This window comes from Chlamydotis macqueenii, chromosome 3 (assembly GCF_036417535.1).
Source record: "Chlamydotis macqueenii isolate bChlMac1 chromosome 3, bChlMac1.mat, whole genome shotgun sequence".
In the NCBI taxonomy this organism is placed as follows: domain Eukaryota; kingdom Metazoa; phylum Chordata; class Aves; order Otidiformes; family Otididae; genus Chlamydotis; species Chlamydotis macqueenii.
In genome coordinates this window covers 92407496-92426388 of record NC_141558.1, presented here as the reverse complement: position 1 = coordinate 92426388, position 18893 = coordinate 92407496, and the positions used below count along the sequence as shown (strand labels likewise).

The 18893-nt window shown below is 42.6% G+C and overlaps 1 protein-coding gene across 3 annotated transcripts in view; it reads right to left on the bottom strand.

Moving 5' to 3' along the window:
* Positions 1-17631, bottom strand: part of AKT3 (AKT serine/threonine kinase 3) — a 150466-nt gene extending 132835 nt beyond the window's left edge. The window contains exons 1-2 of one of the 3 annotated variants that reach the window (XM_086743470.1): positions 17205-17631; positions 4544-4698 (exon numbers count right to left, since the gene is read on the bottom strand). In XM_086743470.1, the coding sequence (XP_086599596.1) occupies positions 4544-4589 (46 nt within the window). In that variant the 5' untranslated portion in view covers positions 4590-4698; positions 17205-17631. Of the gene's footprint in view, positions 1-4543; positions 4699-17204 lie in introns of those variants that run through there. The other 2 variants (XM_086743471.1, XM_086743472.1) reach the window with 2 other exon arrangements.
* Between the last annotated feature and the right edge of the window lie 1262 nt (positions 17632-18893).

Below are 18893 nucleotides of genomic sequence, written 5' to 3'. Positions count from 1 at the left end.
ATGGTAACAAAGACTCTTAAATTTTTTCATATGTTTAAACTAATTGAAATCTTGTGCACAGGTTATATATAAAGAAATTAGGTTGCAATTAAGCATAGTTATTAATTATTCTTAAATCTAATTGTTATGACTATTATAAACCACAGACAAGGTCAACTCTACAACTCCCGAATCTTTAGTTTTTAAGATAAAAATACCACCTAAATTGTGTGCATAAAACCCACTTTTGTAATGATATAGCTCTAAATCATACTAAGCATGTTCATCCATTTTTAAAAATCAGCTGTTTCCAAACTGATAAATTAAAAACATGTCCCCCTTTCTGTAAAACGTTAAATTTAATTTAGTAAATACAGTAAAAACACCTTAATTAAAAATAAAAATACTGAATTTTACAACAATTTTAAAAAAAAAAACCCACTCTGCAAAATGTCCTTATAAGCAAATACAAAATGTGAAAGTCGTTTCAGGAATTTCTGCAGTCTTTACATTAACTGCATAAATGTCAAATACGCGTTTTGACTTCTGCATATCAGCAGCAAGGTTCAGATCATTGTATTCCAGAATTTTAGTCAAGATCACTTCCCTTTCATCTGTTGATCTCATCTAAAAAGGACACTCATAAAGTAGACAAGGAAGACAACACATCTAATCTGGCTACAGGAATAACTGGAGAACAGAAAAAAAGAAAGAAAAATTCTTATCCTCGCTGAAACAAAACACACTGAGCCCATGAATCGCAAGAACATCTTTGCAGCAGTGTGGGGACAGAGGGCCGTGAGATGCTTGGTTCTTATCACTAGGTCTGGGACAGTAAGTCACAGACAACCATAAGACCATCCATACAAATACATTCCCACTCCTCTCTTGCCTGAGCAGAGACTCCGCTCTAAAACGACTGCTCCACTGGCTCTCCGCTTGTGTAAGCTCTGATGTCTCGCAGGGTACATCTGTATCAGTACTTCAGTTCAGATAAGGAGAGCACTTTTGCATCAAATCTTCCTATCACCCTAGTTAATGCACTTCTGTTTGCTGCATGAAGCAGTCCTGGAGTGCACAAACCCGGTTCCTTTCAGATGAAACAAAAAACCACAAGATGTACTCCAGGAGCACTGCCACGGGGGCACGGGAGCAGACAGGAGCCAGGCCAAAGTAACATCCACTTCTCTTTGCAAATGCCCTGAGTGTAGATGGGTATCAGGTCCTCACCACCAATTATTTCACTCTCTGAATTCGCTCACTAGACTGCATTACTCGTTCAGGCAGGCCCAGCAACTCTGCTTCAAGGTCTCCTTCCACCTGTGAGGGGGGACTTGACTGTACCTGAGGTTCACTGAGCTTCTCAGGCTTTGCTTCCTCTTGGGTTCTGTGTCTTCTGTTGTCCAAAGTTGTCACCTCCAGCCTGTCATCTCTGCCTGTTTGACCATTCACATAGAACAGCTTACTCTTCCTTGGTATCACCTACTCTCACCGCACTGAAACAACTTCTCCTAAAGACTACTCAGAGCCTAAGTATCATCATCCTTGATTAAATAAACTTAATTCTAGCATTTCTTAACTTTGAGTGCTGGCTGACTTTAAAACAGTTAAGACTTTAATGGGTTCATCTTTTAAGCATACACAGAAAAACAAAGCACTGAAGGCAATTGTGCAGCATCACATCAACTCTTCAGTGCTCAACAGCAAGGTTAAAAGCTTACAAGCAAATAGCCCTCAGCCCTCTTATTGACATAGATACAGCACTAAGGATAAAGCAAACATTTTCTCAGTGCATTTCACAGCCATTAAGAATTGTAACACTGTGCCCTAACAGACCTTGTCTTCCCCAGCCTCACTCTATCAGTATCCCAAGTCAGAGAGAGATCTTTAGATCAATTTTTAGTCCTCCCCTCTCATTTCTACATTCAGTTCACTTAACTCGCCTTTGTAATGGCCTATTTCATTAGCTGGCTCCTCAAAACCATTCTTCATCCCAGTATTTTCAAGTCATCCTCCTAACTCCTTGACTGGGCTGTGAATTGCAGAGATTGTTTTGTTCTTTTCCCTGTATCACAAAGCTTCCTGACTGCTGAAGGGAACAATTTTGAAAGGTCCTAGGCTATACCCACACAACCAAGCAATTTGGCATAATAGAAGCAGGTCAGTCAACTGAAGCAGCTGGTGCCCAGGCCCCTACGTTTCCAGTATGTAGGGTTTACGAGTTTTATTTCAAATCAAATTCAGTCTGGAGCCTCAGACTGAATGTTGCACCCACACATGTAGCTCAGGGCTGTCCAAAGGACTGATCGCTGGGGCTGGACTTAGTGTCAGCCTGGAGAAGAGGTCCCACGCTCAGCTTCCTCCAGGAGGAACCTGTTTTGTACCTATCAAAACCACTCTGTGAACTGAGCCAATGAGGGTGAAGTGGGGATGACCAGAGAATTCACTTTAAAACTGTACTAGCACGACAGCTTGTGGAAGCAGGGCAGCTTTACCCAATCCCACCATGCTTCTTGGTACAGAGAGAGAATATTTAGCTGCCAAAATAAGAAGTGTCTCCTGAGCATATCCCAACTTTCCAAATTTACATTAAGGTTGGATACTTTTTCTTGGCAACAATAAAAAAAAAAGTGCTTTGGTCCTCTTGCTCCAGAGCAAGGTCAGGGTAGAAGCTGTAACTGCATGAAATGTATAACCATTGAATTAAACGCCTCTGACTTCTTGACACTGGAAAACATCACTGCATTTTTCATTTTGTTTTCAGAAATAAAGAAAATGAAGGCTTTAATCCACCAATGACGAGAGCAAGTCAGACACAGAAGATTAAGGACAATATTAGATGTAATTAAAAAAAAAAAAAACCTATTTAAACCTACACAGTTACCTAGAGCAAGAAGTAAAAAAAAAACCAACCATACATTCTCTCAAAGTTAACTAAAATATGGAAAAATGCATGTCATGAAACATCTTTACTTAGAAAAGAAAATAACTGCTAACAAAATTGACGTCAAAATGTCAATTCCATAGGCTTCTCTTCAATTAATAGACAGTAAAACAGCATGAGGAGGAAAACCTTTATTTTATATTTCAGAATTTCAACTATTCAGTAAGACATTGACTTTCATTGTAAATTGTCTTTTTCTGGACCCTAGTGATAAATATATGCATATCCAGTGTTCAGAGTTGATATCAGGGTGCAATAAGAATGAGCGACATTACATGAAGGAACTGATGTCACATAAAAGAAAATTATCTGGATCATCCTCATCATTTTCTAATATAATTGAAAGAAATTTATACGAAATAATCAAAAAAGGAACTTTGTTCCCACTCAGATACTCAGACTGAGTAAACAATAACAAGATGGGAAGGAAAAAGAATTTAAAATTTTAAATAGTTCCTGTCATGTAAAATTTTACTTGTTATAAGTATATATTCCAAAATAGGAAGCAAGCCTTAAGCTTCACATAGTTCAGCCCATTTTTATCTACAGTACCCATAATGCAGACTGAAATACAATTTACGCAGGAATAACAACAGAATAATGAACTTTTTCTCTCATTCTCTTGGCTTCTTTGACATTTAATGTCAATCTGCAATAAAAAAGCTAATAATGATCTTTGTCTTCACACACTGCAATTGAAACAAAGCACTTCTTTGTAAATTAAAGGGTAATTTTGTTCCCACTATTCCAGTCTAAATCTTTCTAGGCTAGAATCACAGAAGCTCATGGCATAAATCACCCTATAATCCAGAACACCTTCCTTCTGCAAGAGAAATGATGTTCTTTTGGAAATAATCATGTGCACAACCACAACCCAAAGCAGAGCATCATGACGCATGTAAGATTTCATCCGAAGTTCATTACACGATACAAACGCCAGATACTTCCAGAGATTTCCCATTCAAAGCTTAACACACAGCAACCTTCCCAAATTTGTAAATCACAGAGTGACACATTAGAAAATGACATCTCAAGAATTTACAGGAATTCAAACAGAACAGAAAATCATACTTTAAACTGGGTTATAATTTGGAACATATTCTTTAATCATATGGCTTCCAGGTCTGCAAAGTAATTAGGTGTATGCTGAGCTTTATGCAAGCACTATGCTGATTTCATGGTGAACTACTTGGATTTGTAATACAAGCTGAGACACGGTGAATGATTCTGGCATCTACGAAGTTTCACACAAAGTATCGCTCGCATCTGCAACAGCTTCCAGGCAACCTTCGACTGCGCACCTCTGTTACTACCTCTTCCAGCTGCCACAACAGTCTGCTTCGTCTGATACATGGGTGAGAGCAGCTGCAACAGCAAGGTTAAGTGGGAATTACTGAGTCCAACTTCCTCTTCCCTGTCAGTTACCCCTATAAACAGGGATAGCACTGAGGGTTAAGTATTAACAAGACCAAGGCCTTAATGGCCATTAATTCCATATGGTCAGATTAGCTCACTGCAGACCAGAAAAGAAATCAAGAATGCTCATGTGTAACCACATAATGCCACAGCGCAAAGTGTACGATACAACGGAAGAACTTTCCATTAGAAAGTAGAACTTACCCCTCTTCTGAACCCAGCCTTCCTTCACGATGGTAACATCGCTCATGATGGCTCCACTCTGAACTCCCAACTCAAAAGAGTACTTCTTTGAGTTATCAGCTTGTCTGTTTGGCTTCTCTTCTGCAGCTCTTCCCAATTTCTACTGATGAGTCAGCCTGGAAGGAAATATTAGAGAAAGAATTTAAGTCTTTTCTGTTTTTTCTTACTTGACAGCCAACAAAAAAGTCTTTGTTGATGCCTTCCACTGACTGAGCTCATATTAAAAATCTGCCTTTTTTTCAATTAACCATATAACAGAATCATGTTTCTAGTCTTAGAGCACATTTTCCATGAGCACTGTAATAATTAAAAGAAGCAGAATGCATTAAATTTTAAGTTGTATGGCACTCTTATAAAATGTACACAACAGAATTCTCTTGTACTAATGCCCAGGATGCTGCGAAATGAAAGGGTGCCAGTACTGCTTCGCAGGTCCAACTCCGAACCCACAGGAGCTTTAACTATTCCCACATTTATCAGAACCCATGACATGGCCAAGTAGTTCTTCTGCTATGGCTACATCGATCATATCAAGAGTGCAAGAAAATGGAAGGAAACGTTCTGTAAAGGAGTTTAAAACCAAAGCCTTAAGTATTATGGATACAGATATCCTCACAACTGTTAAAATCTGTAGTAACCAGTTTACCACCCATGCAATTACTTTTTTTAATGCTTGAATTAAAAAAAAAAAATAGTAAAGGCTACAGAAACACAACATTTTTCCCTGTTTCCACTACAACCTCATTATAGCCAAAACAAATCCTTAACTCACAGAAGTTTTTAAAAAACAGCATCAGCTGAAGGTACACAAAGAGAAAAACAACTTCTTAGGTGTATAAATTAACCAAAAAAAAAGCCAATGTTTAGTTTATGAAAAGGAGGAGCGCATGTTCTCTCATGGCTGCAAGCCACGCAGTGACAAGAGTGCTCTTTTCTTGACAAAGCCCAGCTTGCAGGGGACAGAAGGGAAGTCAGCCATGGGACAGGACATGCCACTCTCAGAAGCCACAACCCTCTCTTTTGACCACCTCACTCCTGGAGTACCTAACAGCCATGAAGAAGAGATAAATAGCACTACAGTCAAGGAGGAACAGAAGCCAGAGGACAGGAGAGGGTTCCCTTTGCCAGCCTTTCCCCTCCATCCTTCAAAATAAAGAGAAGTATTGGAACAATGCTCATCTAGAAAAGGGTGGGAAGCCGAGGTTGAACTAGGTGACCTTTAAAGGTCCCTTGCAACCCAAACTATCTTATGATTCTATGATTCCTCTGATGGTGGAGGAACACCCTTCTACAGCCGTACACACACTAGCACGCGTGTACACAGCGCTAGCACGGAACATGAACACACCAGTGTAGTACTATCCAATGCAGCACACACGTATCCATTTAGTCGATTGACCAACAAATGTAAACGTGATAGAAATAAATATGACTGTGCTAGAAGCAATCTGTGCAATGAATGAATGGAGAAAGAACTGGGAAATAAGCTGTTTCAGTCCGACCAAGTACAGGCTAAAAACTCAACCATTATACACATGCAGGTTATTTTATCATTTGAAAAATGTGTATTTGCACCACACAGCAGCTAGATGGAAGGCTACTTCTGTATGGATGATGTGCCGTGCAAAATAAAACTTGGTATGAGCATTTTTTTCAAGTGGTATGCAACAAAAAATGCAGTACAACCTGATTTTACAAAAACAGTTAAGTGTGTCCATTTTACAGTTTTGCTCTCACTGAACTATCTTTTCCAAAACGGGCAGTATTTCAGCTGCACAGAAGTAAAAAAAACTAGAATGCTAAACTTATTAATACTGCAAAGTTTAAGTAATACTGAATACAGTGCCTCCGAGACATCTCCACAGCACTGGCAGAGATGACAGTGACACGTGTGCAAGTGATGCACAGCCTTTTGCATTGGCATCATTCCCCGTTTTGTCTAAAAGGACACCAGACATCTCTGTTTGTGCCACTGCATGACTTAAATATTTCTGAAGCTTTCATAAGAGTTAAACAAAAATGTTACGTACAGGGTTTTGGAAGGATACGAGACTGCTTCATTTCTGTTAATTGATCTCTGGCAGAAACAACCAGAACATGCATTTCCACATCCCTCACCTCACTAGAGTTATTTTCTGGGTCATACATTATGAGAACTTTTGTTTGCACACTTCAAACGAGAGATAAGCAAGTCTATCAGCTGCGTGTGGAAGGAGATCCTGACAGATTAAGACACATGCCCAAAAGCAGGCTGCCGTTCAGGATCACTGCAGCAGCTCTTATTACAAACACACAAATCTTCACAAAGCCAGAGGTGAGTGTCAAACAATTGTGACCTAAAAGCAGCTGTTCTGTGAAGGAAGAGTAAGCACATTAGTATCCAAATATCTGACTTAGATTCGATTTTCCTACAAGACTTTCATTGCGTTCTTTAAGAAGTGATCACAGGTGACCATTTTTTTTCAATTGTAAAGGCAAAATAAGCAATGTAACACACAGTACTTAGCTTGGGCTGGCATATGCTGCAACACGTTTTACCCTTTTGGCAAATTTAATGCACTTTCCAATTTTGGTGTGTGCTTATGGGAAGTGTAATAATTTATTTTTATTGGTAGAGACTAAGCTATAAGAAATGAATTTCTGTACTAAGTAGCAATAATCTTGACTGCCCATATACTGATCAGTAAGTCCATTATTTCAGTAGACACTCAGTTTTAACAAATGAATTTATGCTTAAAGCTCCCTATTTATCCACTGATTCCAATTAAGTTAGTATTACGCAATTAAAATCCGATCTGTGACCGATCTTCATGTCAGCCAGCATCCCAACAACCTCAAGTATATGTCTGCAGGACTGCATCCCACTCATTGCATGTATTACTTTACTGAATTTTGGAGGAAAAAAAAAAAAACAAAACCAAACAAAACCAAAAAAAAACCAAAACTCACATTCCAAAAAACCAAATATCAGATGAATATGGTGACAAAACTAACTGAATTAGCTTTACAGTATTACCAGGAACAACTTAAGTAGAATTATCAACAGTTGTATGGTTAGAGTGATCGCTCCCTTAATGGGTAATTAAAAGTTAAGCTGAATTACATAGAAAACTGAAGAAAATAAATCGAAGCATTAAAAGACTACACACTACACTTTCAAGAAGCCATTTGTAAGAATCTGTAGTATTAACCCTTATTAAATTCCTTTGAGACTTTCGAAAAGCTGTATTTCTTTACTCTGAAAGTCACTCAGCAAAGCTCTAAAAGAGGAGACTTCAGATAATTACTTATCATGACCAAAACGGACCTTAATGAAAAATAAACATACAGAAACCTTCTTCCCTGAAGATGTAACAAAGAATGTGTACAGATGTAAAGGAGTTGCCTGAAACACGTGGAACAAGAACTCTCACATGAAAACAGCATTTCATCTATAGTTCAACTGTTTCAAGAAAAGGTACAGAAATGTTTATTCTGCACAGCTGGCATAGAACTCAGCTACTTGTTAGCAATCAGCTCTGCTCTCCCAATGTGCTTCAAGTTTCAGCAGCTGGTATATAGTAATTTTTACAGTTCCCCTCATTGCTATAGGATAAGCCCACAGAAATAGGGGAAAAATATGTGTAAGAACTGAAGCTGAAGATACCTTGCATTCCAGCTGCTTCCTACAGGGAAAATCTGACTTGTTTTTATGTATGTTCCAGCCACTGGAGAACAGGCTGGATTGCTTTTTCTTCCTCAGTTTATCAAAGAGAACTTGGAAGCTTCTTTTCCAACAGTATACTGTGTGTATTCTGCAGACGGTATCAAATAGTCATGGATATGCATAATACACAAAAGAATCTATTGTCTGCGTGCTTTGTGATGAAAGTGTAAAAATTTACTTCATCAGTCATGTGAAGAAAACACCTGTATTTTTTTGGATCTGCGAAAAAATAGTAGAACTTTTCCTTTCTTCTTTGGAAAGCTATTGAGCCACTTTTATAGTGTTAAATGAAACAATTCAGCACACATCCAAAGACCTAGTAATAATACACTTTTAAGTTCCTAGCTGTAGAGGTTGCAAAGGCATCTTTCCGAACAAAGATTAAGCAGAAACTATTATATGCAACAGAGTTCCAAATCCCTCTGCCAAGGCTCACAGGTTTCCCAAGCTGTGGCGAAAACTAGCCAGCGCCTTTTCAGTTTTCATCTTAAACTTTGAGAATAACAGCAATATAGAGAGCAATCAGCTCATTTCACCATGCACCATATGGGAACTGTACGACCAACCATTAAAATGAGCAATGGACCACTCAGTAGGAAGACACCTTTTCTTCAACTTGTATTTTTAAATTAAAAGAGGCTCTCAAGTCTATCACAACAGTCAAGTACCTCCACAGACCGGGTGGATGGGGAGAAGGAAAGAAATCCCTTCCAAGCAGGACTACAAACAGTGGTTCAGGTCTACACTTAACAACCACTATGTGTAAGTGAATAATCATCGAGATGCATAAGAACAGACAACGCTCCCTTGGAATCTGGGCATCCTCCCATTTCCCCTGTGACAAGAGACAGCTGAGTAAAGAAGACAGTGCCCATAAATTCAGTGTAAATTGTATGATTCAGGCCTCTGTTGTAAGAACTTTCATAAACACAGGCTCCTACTTTCAACAATTTTGGAGCTGAGAAAAAACAGATACTCTCACACTTACCAACTCAAGTCACCAGACAGAATACCAACAGGATCGGTTTCACTGCTTCCAGAGACGATCCCTATAACTTCTTGTAGCATTATCAACTTAATGATTCATCCAACCTTATTCTCTTAATATGTAAGGGAACTACCATTTTCCCTTTTTACAAGTAATCACTTGTTGAATAAAATGTTTTGGGAAAAAAACAGCAAGTGAACCTTTCTGATTCACTTTGCCTGACTCACTGAGATTCTTTGGTCCTCAACGTAAGCAGAGCCAAATCTCATCATCTCTATCTCCTTATTTCTCAGAAAGGTAACTGAAAAATGTTGTGCATGCACACACAAAACACACGCTATGAAAAAAAAAAAGCAGCTCTCAGTCATCCTCTAGTGGCTTCCATCACATCTAGTGGTTTCCCTGCTTTGGGGGCTTTTTTTTTGTAGCAGATCAAGCTCTTAAGAGGTTTTCTCAAATCTGAATTTGAATCCTCCAGAGCAACCGAAAAGGCTGTAACTGTTTCCAACGCTGGTTGCAACCACAGAGCAAGGAATTCAAAAGATAAGGCTCTAAACTAAAAACAGAGCTGTCTTTAGGACTGGAAGCTGAGATCCAAGTTTTATTCATAAGAAAAACGCATGGATATCATCTTCTCCTACCAAAGTTGTTATCTGAAAGTCTGGTCAAACAATTAGAGGATATATTGCACATCATCAGAAACTACACAAAAGACTATGCTGCAGAACAGAGATTGCTACAAAATCTACTAAATCAAAGTAGCCTACATTGCTAATGGAAGAACCACATTCAGTTGAGTACTTTATTTACGAACTATCTATTCTGGAATGTTGGTTATATTTAAAATACAGTAGAATGGATTGTGTCTCTCTTTAAGGCATCAGGAGCACAGACTCATGTAAATACTATCACTGCTTCGACTGAGAAAAAGGAACTTGCAGGCACATAGTATTGGTTCAACTTAGTAGTATCAATTTAGGAAAAAATAACAACAACAACCAACCAAGCCAAAACAAAATAAAATATGAACTGATTTGACAAGACAAAAAAAAAAAATTTAAAAAACAGGATTATTAAAAGACAACAGATCCTAAATTTATAAAATGGTGACCTTTATTTATGTACAATGAAGACACTTAAAGATACCCCTAAATACTTTCTAAGTAGAAATGTTTATACTTTACAAATTTTAAAACAAATACAAAAATTCCAAGATATCTCTGTGACAGGCACTGCAAATATTTTTTAAACTTTATTTCGTACTAAAAGCCTCAATGTCCTCAAAAACATCGGTTCCAAAAATTTACTCCTAAGAACTTTACGTCATAACCCTTGACTTGGAATTACGAGGGGGAAAACAGGAAAATAGCACTGCCTACACCTCGTGGTAAGGAAAAACAACGTACTTGGAAAAGATAAATAGTTCTTTTTAAAGCATGCTTACGCGTATGCTTTGCCTATTTTCAATGTTCTATTTTCACTTTCAGTATGTCAAAACACCGCACGTAACTAATATATTCTCAGATAAGCCTAGTTAGGAGACTACAGGCACACTGAAATATTAATATACAAGTTAAATGTTTTATTTAGATTCTGCAACTGAGTACGTGTATCAGAAAAAGAAACCATCATTCTGTGCTTCTTTTCCTATTACAATGACAAAGTTATTTTAAGGGACAAAGGTATAATTAAAGTAAGGCGAACAAAGCCACCCTTGCCTTTGTTTACCAAGGTATAAAGGAAGTTTCTAAAAGCAACTAAATTGTTTCTTTAGAATCCCACGTGAAACATTAACAATCCATTGTTTTGCATTGTGTTTATTCACACAAATGCTTTAAATTCTTTTTGTCCCCCTCAATCACATAAAACAATAACTGAAAACCAGACAGAAGCAGAGTGATAAAACGTATGACAGTATAGGTCTGAAATTTAACCAAAGAACACGTTTAAAGTAGAAAAGGTGAAGGGAGGGCTAAAGTTACGCATCAAAAAAAAGTTACAGAGACAACGAACTTGGGAGAGTTTTGACACTTAAAGGAAGTCAAATCAAGGATTAGCTGAGCAGAGTATCACAACTATGACGATGTTATTCCACTCAACACGTCAAAATACATGTAATACATTTAACTTGGTGACAATTAATGTAGGAATACTAATTCTTGCCTTTTTAAGACAATGTTCCTTTGCCCTTTAAAAAAAAATAGTTTAGTAATGACTCAAAGAACCAAGTAAAATGAAACTCAAGTTCCATATTTCAAAAACAAACTAAAATTGGCTTTCTACATCTAGAATACTCAGAAAAAGATAATCTAATTTTCAAAGGTTCAGAGAGTCTAGAAATTCCTATTCATTCCGAGATGAGATATTTTTAAAAATATCTCAAGAGATACAAAATAAAGTTTCATGAAGCTCATATATTTAATTATTTGTATGACAGTAACTTTTCTGCAACACATTGTATTGTGTATAAAACACCAAGCACATTGCTGAAGATAATAAAAACCAGAAATATGTGAAGTGCCATAAGTAACAAGAAAATGAAAGTACTGAGACAAAAATGTCTTCTCAAACTGTTGCTATAAGAGACGGGAAAAGTTCAATGACTTGTCTACCACGCAGCTTTCTTTTAAACTCTTACAGTAGGATTTATTTATTATCTGGATATTGAACAAATTAAATTCTGAACTGCCTTGCAGCAACAGGGATGAGCTTTGTGATTCCCTCCTACAAAGCAATCAAACATTGCTGAACCTACTAACTGGCAAATTCTGACACTGCAATACCACTTGAACATAATCAACTTCTAACATAAAACTTCTGAATCTCCTTGTTCACCATCAAAAAGTTATTCTCATCAACTTGAGATCCGAATTTCCTAAGGACAGAAGGAATTCTCTACTACCTTAGAAGAAGACTGTATTTTTCAAAGGTATACTATTGCTGACACACATTTAAGGCTTGACGCAGAGTTCACCAGACAAAGGTCTTCGGCAAACGTTACATGAAAAGATAGATTACGTGAAACTCACACATACAAGTTGAACTCTCTGCCTCAAAGTATATCAATACATTTAGAAAAAGATAAAATAATTCTAAGAAAATCTCGCAAGACAAGCTGCACCAATCACATATCCCGAGAAGCACACTAAATGCTTAGGGAAAAGAAATTAGATATGTTGGTAGGAATTGTTTTGCAAGGTTGCCAGGACTCAACTGAGAAATACTGTATTAATTCTGTGGTGCTACATCAGCTGTAAAAGAAGTTTTTTACTGTTGGGCACTGCCATTCCACACCTACAAAAAGGCAGTGGTGAGACCTTCATTGATCTCAAGGAAGCTGAAGCAGGCTCTCCATCTGCTCCTGCTACAGGAGGCACTCAAGTAACTTTATCACACGGACAATGCAGCCAAGTCTGACAAACCACGCTGTCAAGTGATTCAGACATACATATGAAACACTGAGGTCCCAGCTGCATTCTTAAAGGAATTTAAAAATTACTACTGTTCTTTAGTCAGGATATCACAGAGAAAAAAAAAAAAGAAATAAAAAACATCACAGGGCAACAACTTGTTCTTAATGCTATATTTGATCAGTATGACTCACACCTAGACACTCAAGTAGAAATATGTGTAAAAAGCGGATTGGTCAAGAGGGACTCAACATATATTAAGTTATTTAATCTAAACATGGTAAGTCTTGACACAAATAGTATCAAAAACCAAAGAAACCGTTAAAGTGATCAAAAGTAAGTATCTTCATATCCACAGGAGAAAAATGTTTACTCTCCTTAACAGTAACACTTAATGATATTCAATCCCAAAGGGATTTTTTTGGAAATATTAACTTTGCCAGAGCTTCCTACTAGATCAGAACAACACTTTTAAATAATAAAGAAAAAAGAACCTGTTTGAAATCCATGGCATGCATCAAAATTACCTGAATGCCCATACTTAGTGTTGATCTAAAGCTATGGAACAAGGACAAAATGTCAAATAATTGGCTACACCTTTGCATTTTCTGCAGTCTTTTTATCAGTATATATTAGTGATTTGTCTAAATAAGCTTCATTTTTAAATTCTTCTTGTCATACAGGTAGCCTGGAATGTTCTTCATACAATTAGCCAAGATGAAAATATAAACTAAAGCCTTAAAGATTACTTTTCACACTATGTAAAACATTAAAAAGTTAACTTTCACAATGTTTTATCATTTGCCAGTAGTTTTTTATTTCTCTAGCTTTAATAGATTTTTTTAAAAACACTTTGAACCAGCTTTTCCATTTACTATGTAACTTCTCTTTAGAAAATAATCTTTTTTATACCTTGCCAACTTGTTGCAAAAAAGAGCAACTAAAGCAACACATTTACCAAGGAGAACCCCCAATACTGGAAAAGTCTCTTCTGTACAACCCACAGGAAACATGTTGCTGGACAAGGGAGATTCTCACCGAAAACACCCCTTTCCTCACCAGCAACACGAAACTCCCTGAAGTACATGCTGTGCTAGAGAGCATCCCCTGCCCCCTCCACGGTATTCTCATTAGGCATCTCTTAACAGAACAAGAATCCGAGATGATACACATTCATCTAATACTGTAGAATAATTCTAAAGGGCACTTAAGCTGGCAATCTTTTCTTACAGAAGACAGTACGTAACAAACAGGTTGTAAATTTCAAACAAACACCGAAAATAAAAGCAACACTTTACTGTTAAACAAAACTCATGGATGCACACATTTAACTATTCCCCTCTTTTGGAATTGCTACTGTTGTTCGCAAAGGGAATACTGCACGTTTTGAACTGAATGTTTATTTTATTAGTTGGGAAAAAGGTAACAGAAGGGTTTCGGTATATAGACAACTAACATACCTACAAAACATACAGTTACAGTATGGTGCATTACTTTTAAAGCAAATCAACACATTTATGCATTATCCATATCAAAATGGAAGTATGGTACAACAAAGTTTTCACTCAGTGTGTTTCAATGTCCTTCCACTCTCCAGTGTCAACTAAAATCAGTCACATGCTCAAGTCATAGAAGACTCCAAAGGATATTGGGTCTCTGCTGCAAAACTGAAGGAAAGCTAGCCTACCCTGTCGCCAAGTCCACCTCCCTTGTTGCATTAATAGCACAAAATGAAACAATAACCAAACACAGTTATAACAAACTGTATTTTCTTTATACTGAGAACAGCACAGAGATTTCAGATGTATTTTAACATGAACCGCTGCAGTAATGGTGTCATACCTTCCAAAACAATTGAGTATTTCAAAGTTATACAGCAAGTAACTTTTCTTGGGCACAGAAATGATTATTCGATAGGTCTCTTTAAATTGGGAAAACGTGCACCCAGAAAGTGAAAGAACACTCAGTCAACCAGTGCTAAACAAATTCCAAGTAGTCCAAAGGATCTTTTACTTATTATACAAACATCAGACACACGTTGTTTCAAACCATGGTTGGAAGTCAAGATACAGTTTCTGGTAACATCTTGCAAACAGAAGCTCGGGTTACAAACAATAACAGAGTTTTAGGGTTAAGCTTAAAAAAAACCCACAAACTATTTTCCCTTTCACAAAGCATTTGTTCCAGCATCAAAAAGTAGACACTGTCTAGTGCAAATTAATGCCATCCAATCCTTAAAACTGTACCTATTTCAACTGGGGCAAAATAAAAACTAGTCCCTGTCAGAACTCTCATCAACTTCCTGCAGAACGGTTGCATGTTCCTTAACACCACATCATCTTCCCCCAAAACGCCAAACCAATGAGGGAGTAAGACACTGTAATACTGCTTTCTATGAACCTTATTTGTGGAACTAAGGAAACTGCTGAATTTGTTCAAACCTAGTTAGAATAAGTAGGAACACACCATAAACTGTCCAAAACAAGACAGTCTTTTTAGTACTACCTGTGCACACATGCACACACCTCACACATTTTCATTAGAGAAAAAAAAAATGGGTTGTTCAAACATCATGTGTAGCCTTCTAGGAAACAGAGACATTTTCTGATCCCTGCAGTTTTTCTTTGGCCCTTACTTGAACTTGACTTACTGGTTGCATCCAACCAAAATATATCCACAGGGACTATAATTAGCAATCCAATCCAATTAAAGATATTGAGGTCAACTTAAAGGCTCCTGTCAAAAAACCAAACAGTTCTACAAACAGAATCCTCCTAAGTAGTACATTTACTTTAAAAGCCAAAATAAGCTTCCTTCCCTATCTCCTGTACACTCTTTCCATATTCCAGCACAGAAGAGCCAGAACTGACCTAGACAGAAGCCAGCAGAAACAAGAGGTCATGCTTAAAATGTTGTCAGAAGCTTAGATCTACTTATTCGCACTCTTCTTGCCTTGACAAATGAAGACTTCTATATGCAAAATGGGGGGAACCGTGGCTGCCTATTAGAAAAGTTTCAGTAAAATCTACACAAACATGAGCAGAAGAGACTGCTGTAAGTTTCTCCAGTACAGAAAAAAAAAAAGTAGGCAAGGCAGATATCAGATATATCATAATTTTCATAATGAAACTCTCAAACAGAGGCTAAGTGATTTAGATCTAGTCATGTTTTCATAAAAGTGATGAGATGATGTAGATACATCCAAGTAGGCCGTCAACTGATAAGGACATTAAAGAAAAATATTTAGGATAAAGGTCAGGAGAGATGAAACTGTTTATTTCTTTTCAGCTGTAAGAAAACAAGCTTGTTTGTTTCTTTTTTACATGCCCCCTTTAAATAACGTATGGTGGGCGAAGGCGAAATGAACAGCACGGGCTACTTCATGCCTCCTGGATTCCCACCCAAAGGCAGACCAAGAAGCGCAGCTCCCGTAAAGCAACGGAGGAGCCTGTAAGGCTGTTCTGCGCCTTTCCGTCACACCCGTTTGCATTTAAAGCCCAACACATAACGGCGCGACCCTCCAACTTCTTGTTCGGAGGCCCCGCCCCGCGCCGCGCCCTCGGGGTGCCCCGGCCGCGCAGGTACCCCGAGGTACGCGTCGGGGGCCGGCGGACACCCGCGCTGCCCCGGGCTTCACCTCACCGCACCGTTCGGTGGCCCCGCCCCCCCAGAGGCCAGGGGAGGCCTCCCGGCCTGAGCCCGCCGCCGGCCCGGCCCCGCCTGCGCGCGCCGGAGCGGCCGGTAACCCCCGACAGCCGCCTGCGCATCAACTTTCGCCTGCGGGCCGCGGCCTCCATCATGGCCGGGGCAGGCGGAGGCGGGGGGGCGGGATGCGGGGGGGGGGGGGGGGGGCGGTTTGTTTACTTGTAGCCAGACCCGCCGCCGGCGGCAGCAGCATCATCCCTGGAGCGCGGCGTCGCCACCAGCGGCCCGCCGGCCGCCCTGCTATTCTTAGCGCAGGGGCGCACGCCCGCACCCACGCCCGCGCACAAGTTCCCCGCGGATAAAACCTTTACTACTGCCCGCGCCCCGCCCCGCCCCCACCGCACGCACCGGCCGCGGAGGAGGAAAAGGGAGGGAAGGGGGGGGGGCGGGGGGTTGGCGCGCGCGCCCGGCGGGGAGGGGCCGGGGCCGCCGCCGCGTGGGAACCGCCGGTCCCGCGCCCGCGCAAGGCAGCGCCCCCGGGCGCGCGCCCTGCCCTGCCCCCTGCCCCCCCGCCCCGTTACATAACCTTCCCCCCGCCGAAACGCCCCCTCCCCCCCCGCCCCGCCCTTCCCCACCTCAGCCCCGCGCCACCGGGAGGACGACGACGACCCCCCCCCCCGCCTTCCCTCCGTCGCTCCCAGCCCCCCCCCCCCTTTCCCTCCGCTCCCGCCCCGTCGCCGGCAGCGCTAGGCCACGGGCGCCCCCGCCCCACGCTCCCCGCCGCCCCCGGCCGTGCGCCGCCGCCGCCCCGCATCCCCTCGCGCGCCGCCGCCCAAGCGCCCCGCCGCCGCCCGGCCCCTCCCGCCCCGTTACCTGCAGAGGCGGCGGCGGCGGCGCCGCGGGCGCTGCTGCGGAGCCAGAGGGCGGCGGCGGCGGCAGCTCCGGGGGGGAGAAGGGGAGGGAGGGAGGGCGCCGCTGCCTCCTCCCCTGTCCCCCCGCCGGGCTCGGCGGTCCCTGGCGGCCGGTGTCTCCGCGGGGGCGGGAAGGAGGCGGCTCCGGCCCCAGCGCGCTGGCGGCGGCGGCGGCTACATGGGAGCTGGGCGCCCCGCTACGCAGGGAGGCGCCCGGGCGGGCAGCGCGGCCGCAGCATCGATGCGCGGGGTCAGGAGGGCGGCGGCGGCGGCTCCCCCCAGCGCACTCACCCCGGAGCCGCCCGGGCCCCGCTCTCGGCTCCTCCCGCCGCCTCCGCCGGGCTCGTTATTGACTTTCAGGAAAACTCCCGACGTCACTTGCTCCCCCCGAGTGTCTCCCCCTCCGCGGCGGCGGCGGCGGCGGCGGCATCCCCAGCTCTCGCGAGAAGCGCGGCGGGGACGGGGAAGGGGGGGCCGCCAGACAGGAGCGGGGGGAGCCAGACAGAGGGGGGCGGCTGAGGTGAGGGTGGGGGGGCGGGGGGCCGGCGGCGGGAGGGAGGGACGGAGGGAGGCGGGGAGCGGAGGAGGCGAGGCGGCCGGGCAGGCGAGGGCGGGAGCCGAGCCGAGCCGAGCGCGGCGGCGTGTCCCGCGTCCTTCCCGAGCGGGAGGATGGATGGATGGATGCGGGCAGCGGCGGCTGGGTCTTTCCCTCCCTCAGGCTGAGGCCGGGAGACTGCCCGCCTCCGCCCGGGGAGCCGCCGCCGCCGCCGGGGGCCCTGCCCCTGGCTGAGCCCGGAGCCGCGGAGGCGGAGCCGTCCCCATCCCCGTCGGGAAGGGAGACCCGCCGCTGCCCCGCCGGACTCCTGCGGGCGTCCCGAGCGTTGTGTCCTTTGTTCTCGCACCCGTGCGTTTACAGATGGCCTTGTCTCGCCTCGGTACCCGGAGCGCTCCGCCGAGCCCTGCAAACTCTACCAAGAATAAAACTTCCAGTCACGCAGCAGGGAGCCCCGCTCAGCCCCCGCTGAAGCCTTTACCGGACGCACCGGCCTCGGTGTTGCTAAATTCTGTGCAGACTTCCAGTGGTCCCAACTGGTAAAGAAACACCTTACGCCACCGTTCGCCGGCCAGCGGCTCCCTGAGGTTTCCGGTGGCCACAAGCGACGGCGGCCCGCAGGGTGCTGAGCGCTCCGCTCCTCTCCGCCCGCCAGCGCTGCCCCCGGGGCTGCAGGGGCCGGCCATCCGGTAGCGGCGGCGGCGGCTCCAGCCCGGCGCGGCCCTGCGCCTCTGAGCGGAACGGGAGGTCCGGGGGTACCGTGCCGTCAACGCTCAGTTTCAGGGCAAAGTGGCTGTGTGTATCTGCGTCCATACGTGAATTGTGTAGTGACCCTAAGGATGCTTTCGGTCGTTCGTGGTTTAAATAACGCATACAGATTCATTTTCTGCGTAAAGGCGTCGATCGTACTTGCAGTTGACGCTGACTTCTATCAGAACCTGTTACCGCAAAGGAGAAACGCGAACGCATATTTCAGTTTGCTTGAAATTCCACTATTTACAGTTTCATCAGTGTAGAATTTCTTCTAAAAATGGACGTGAAGACATTAATCAAAATTACATTTAAAAACCAAAAGAAAACAAAAAAAAATGTTTCTTT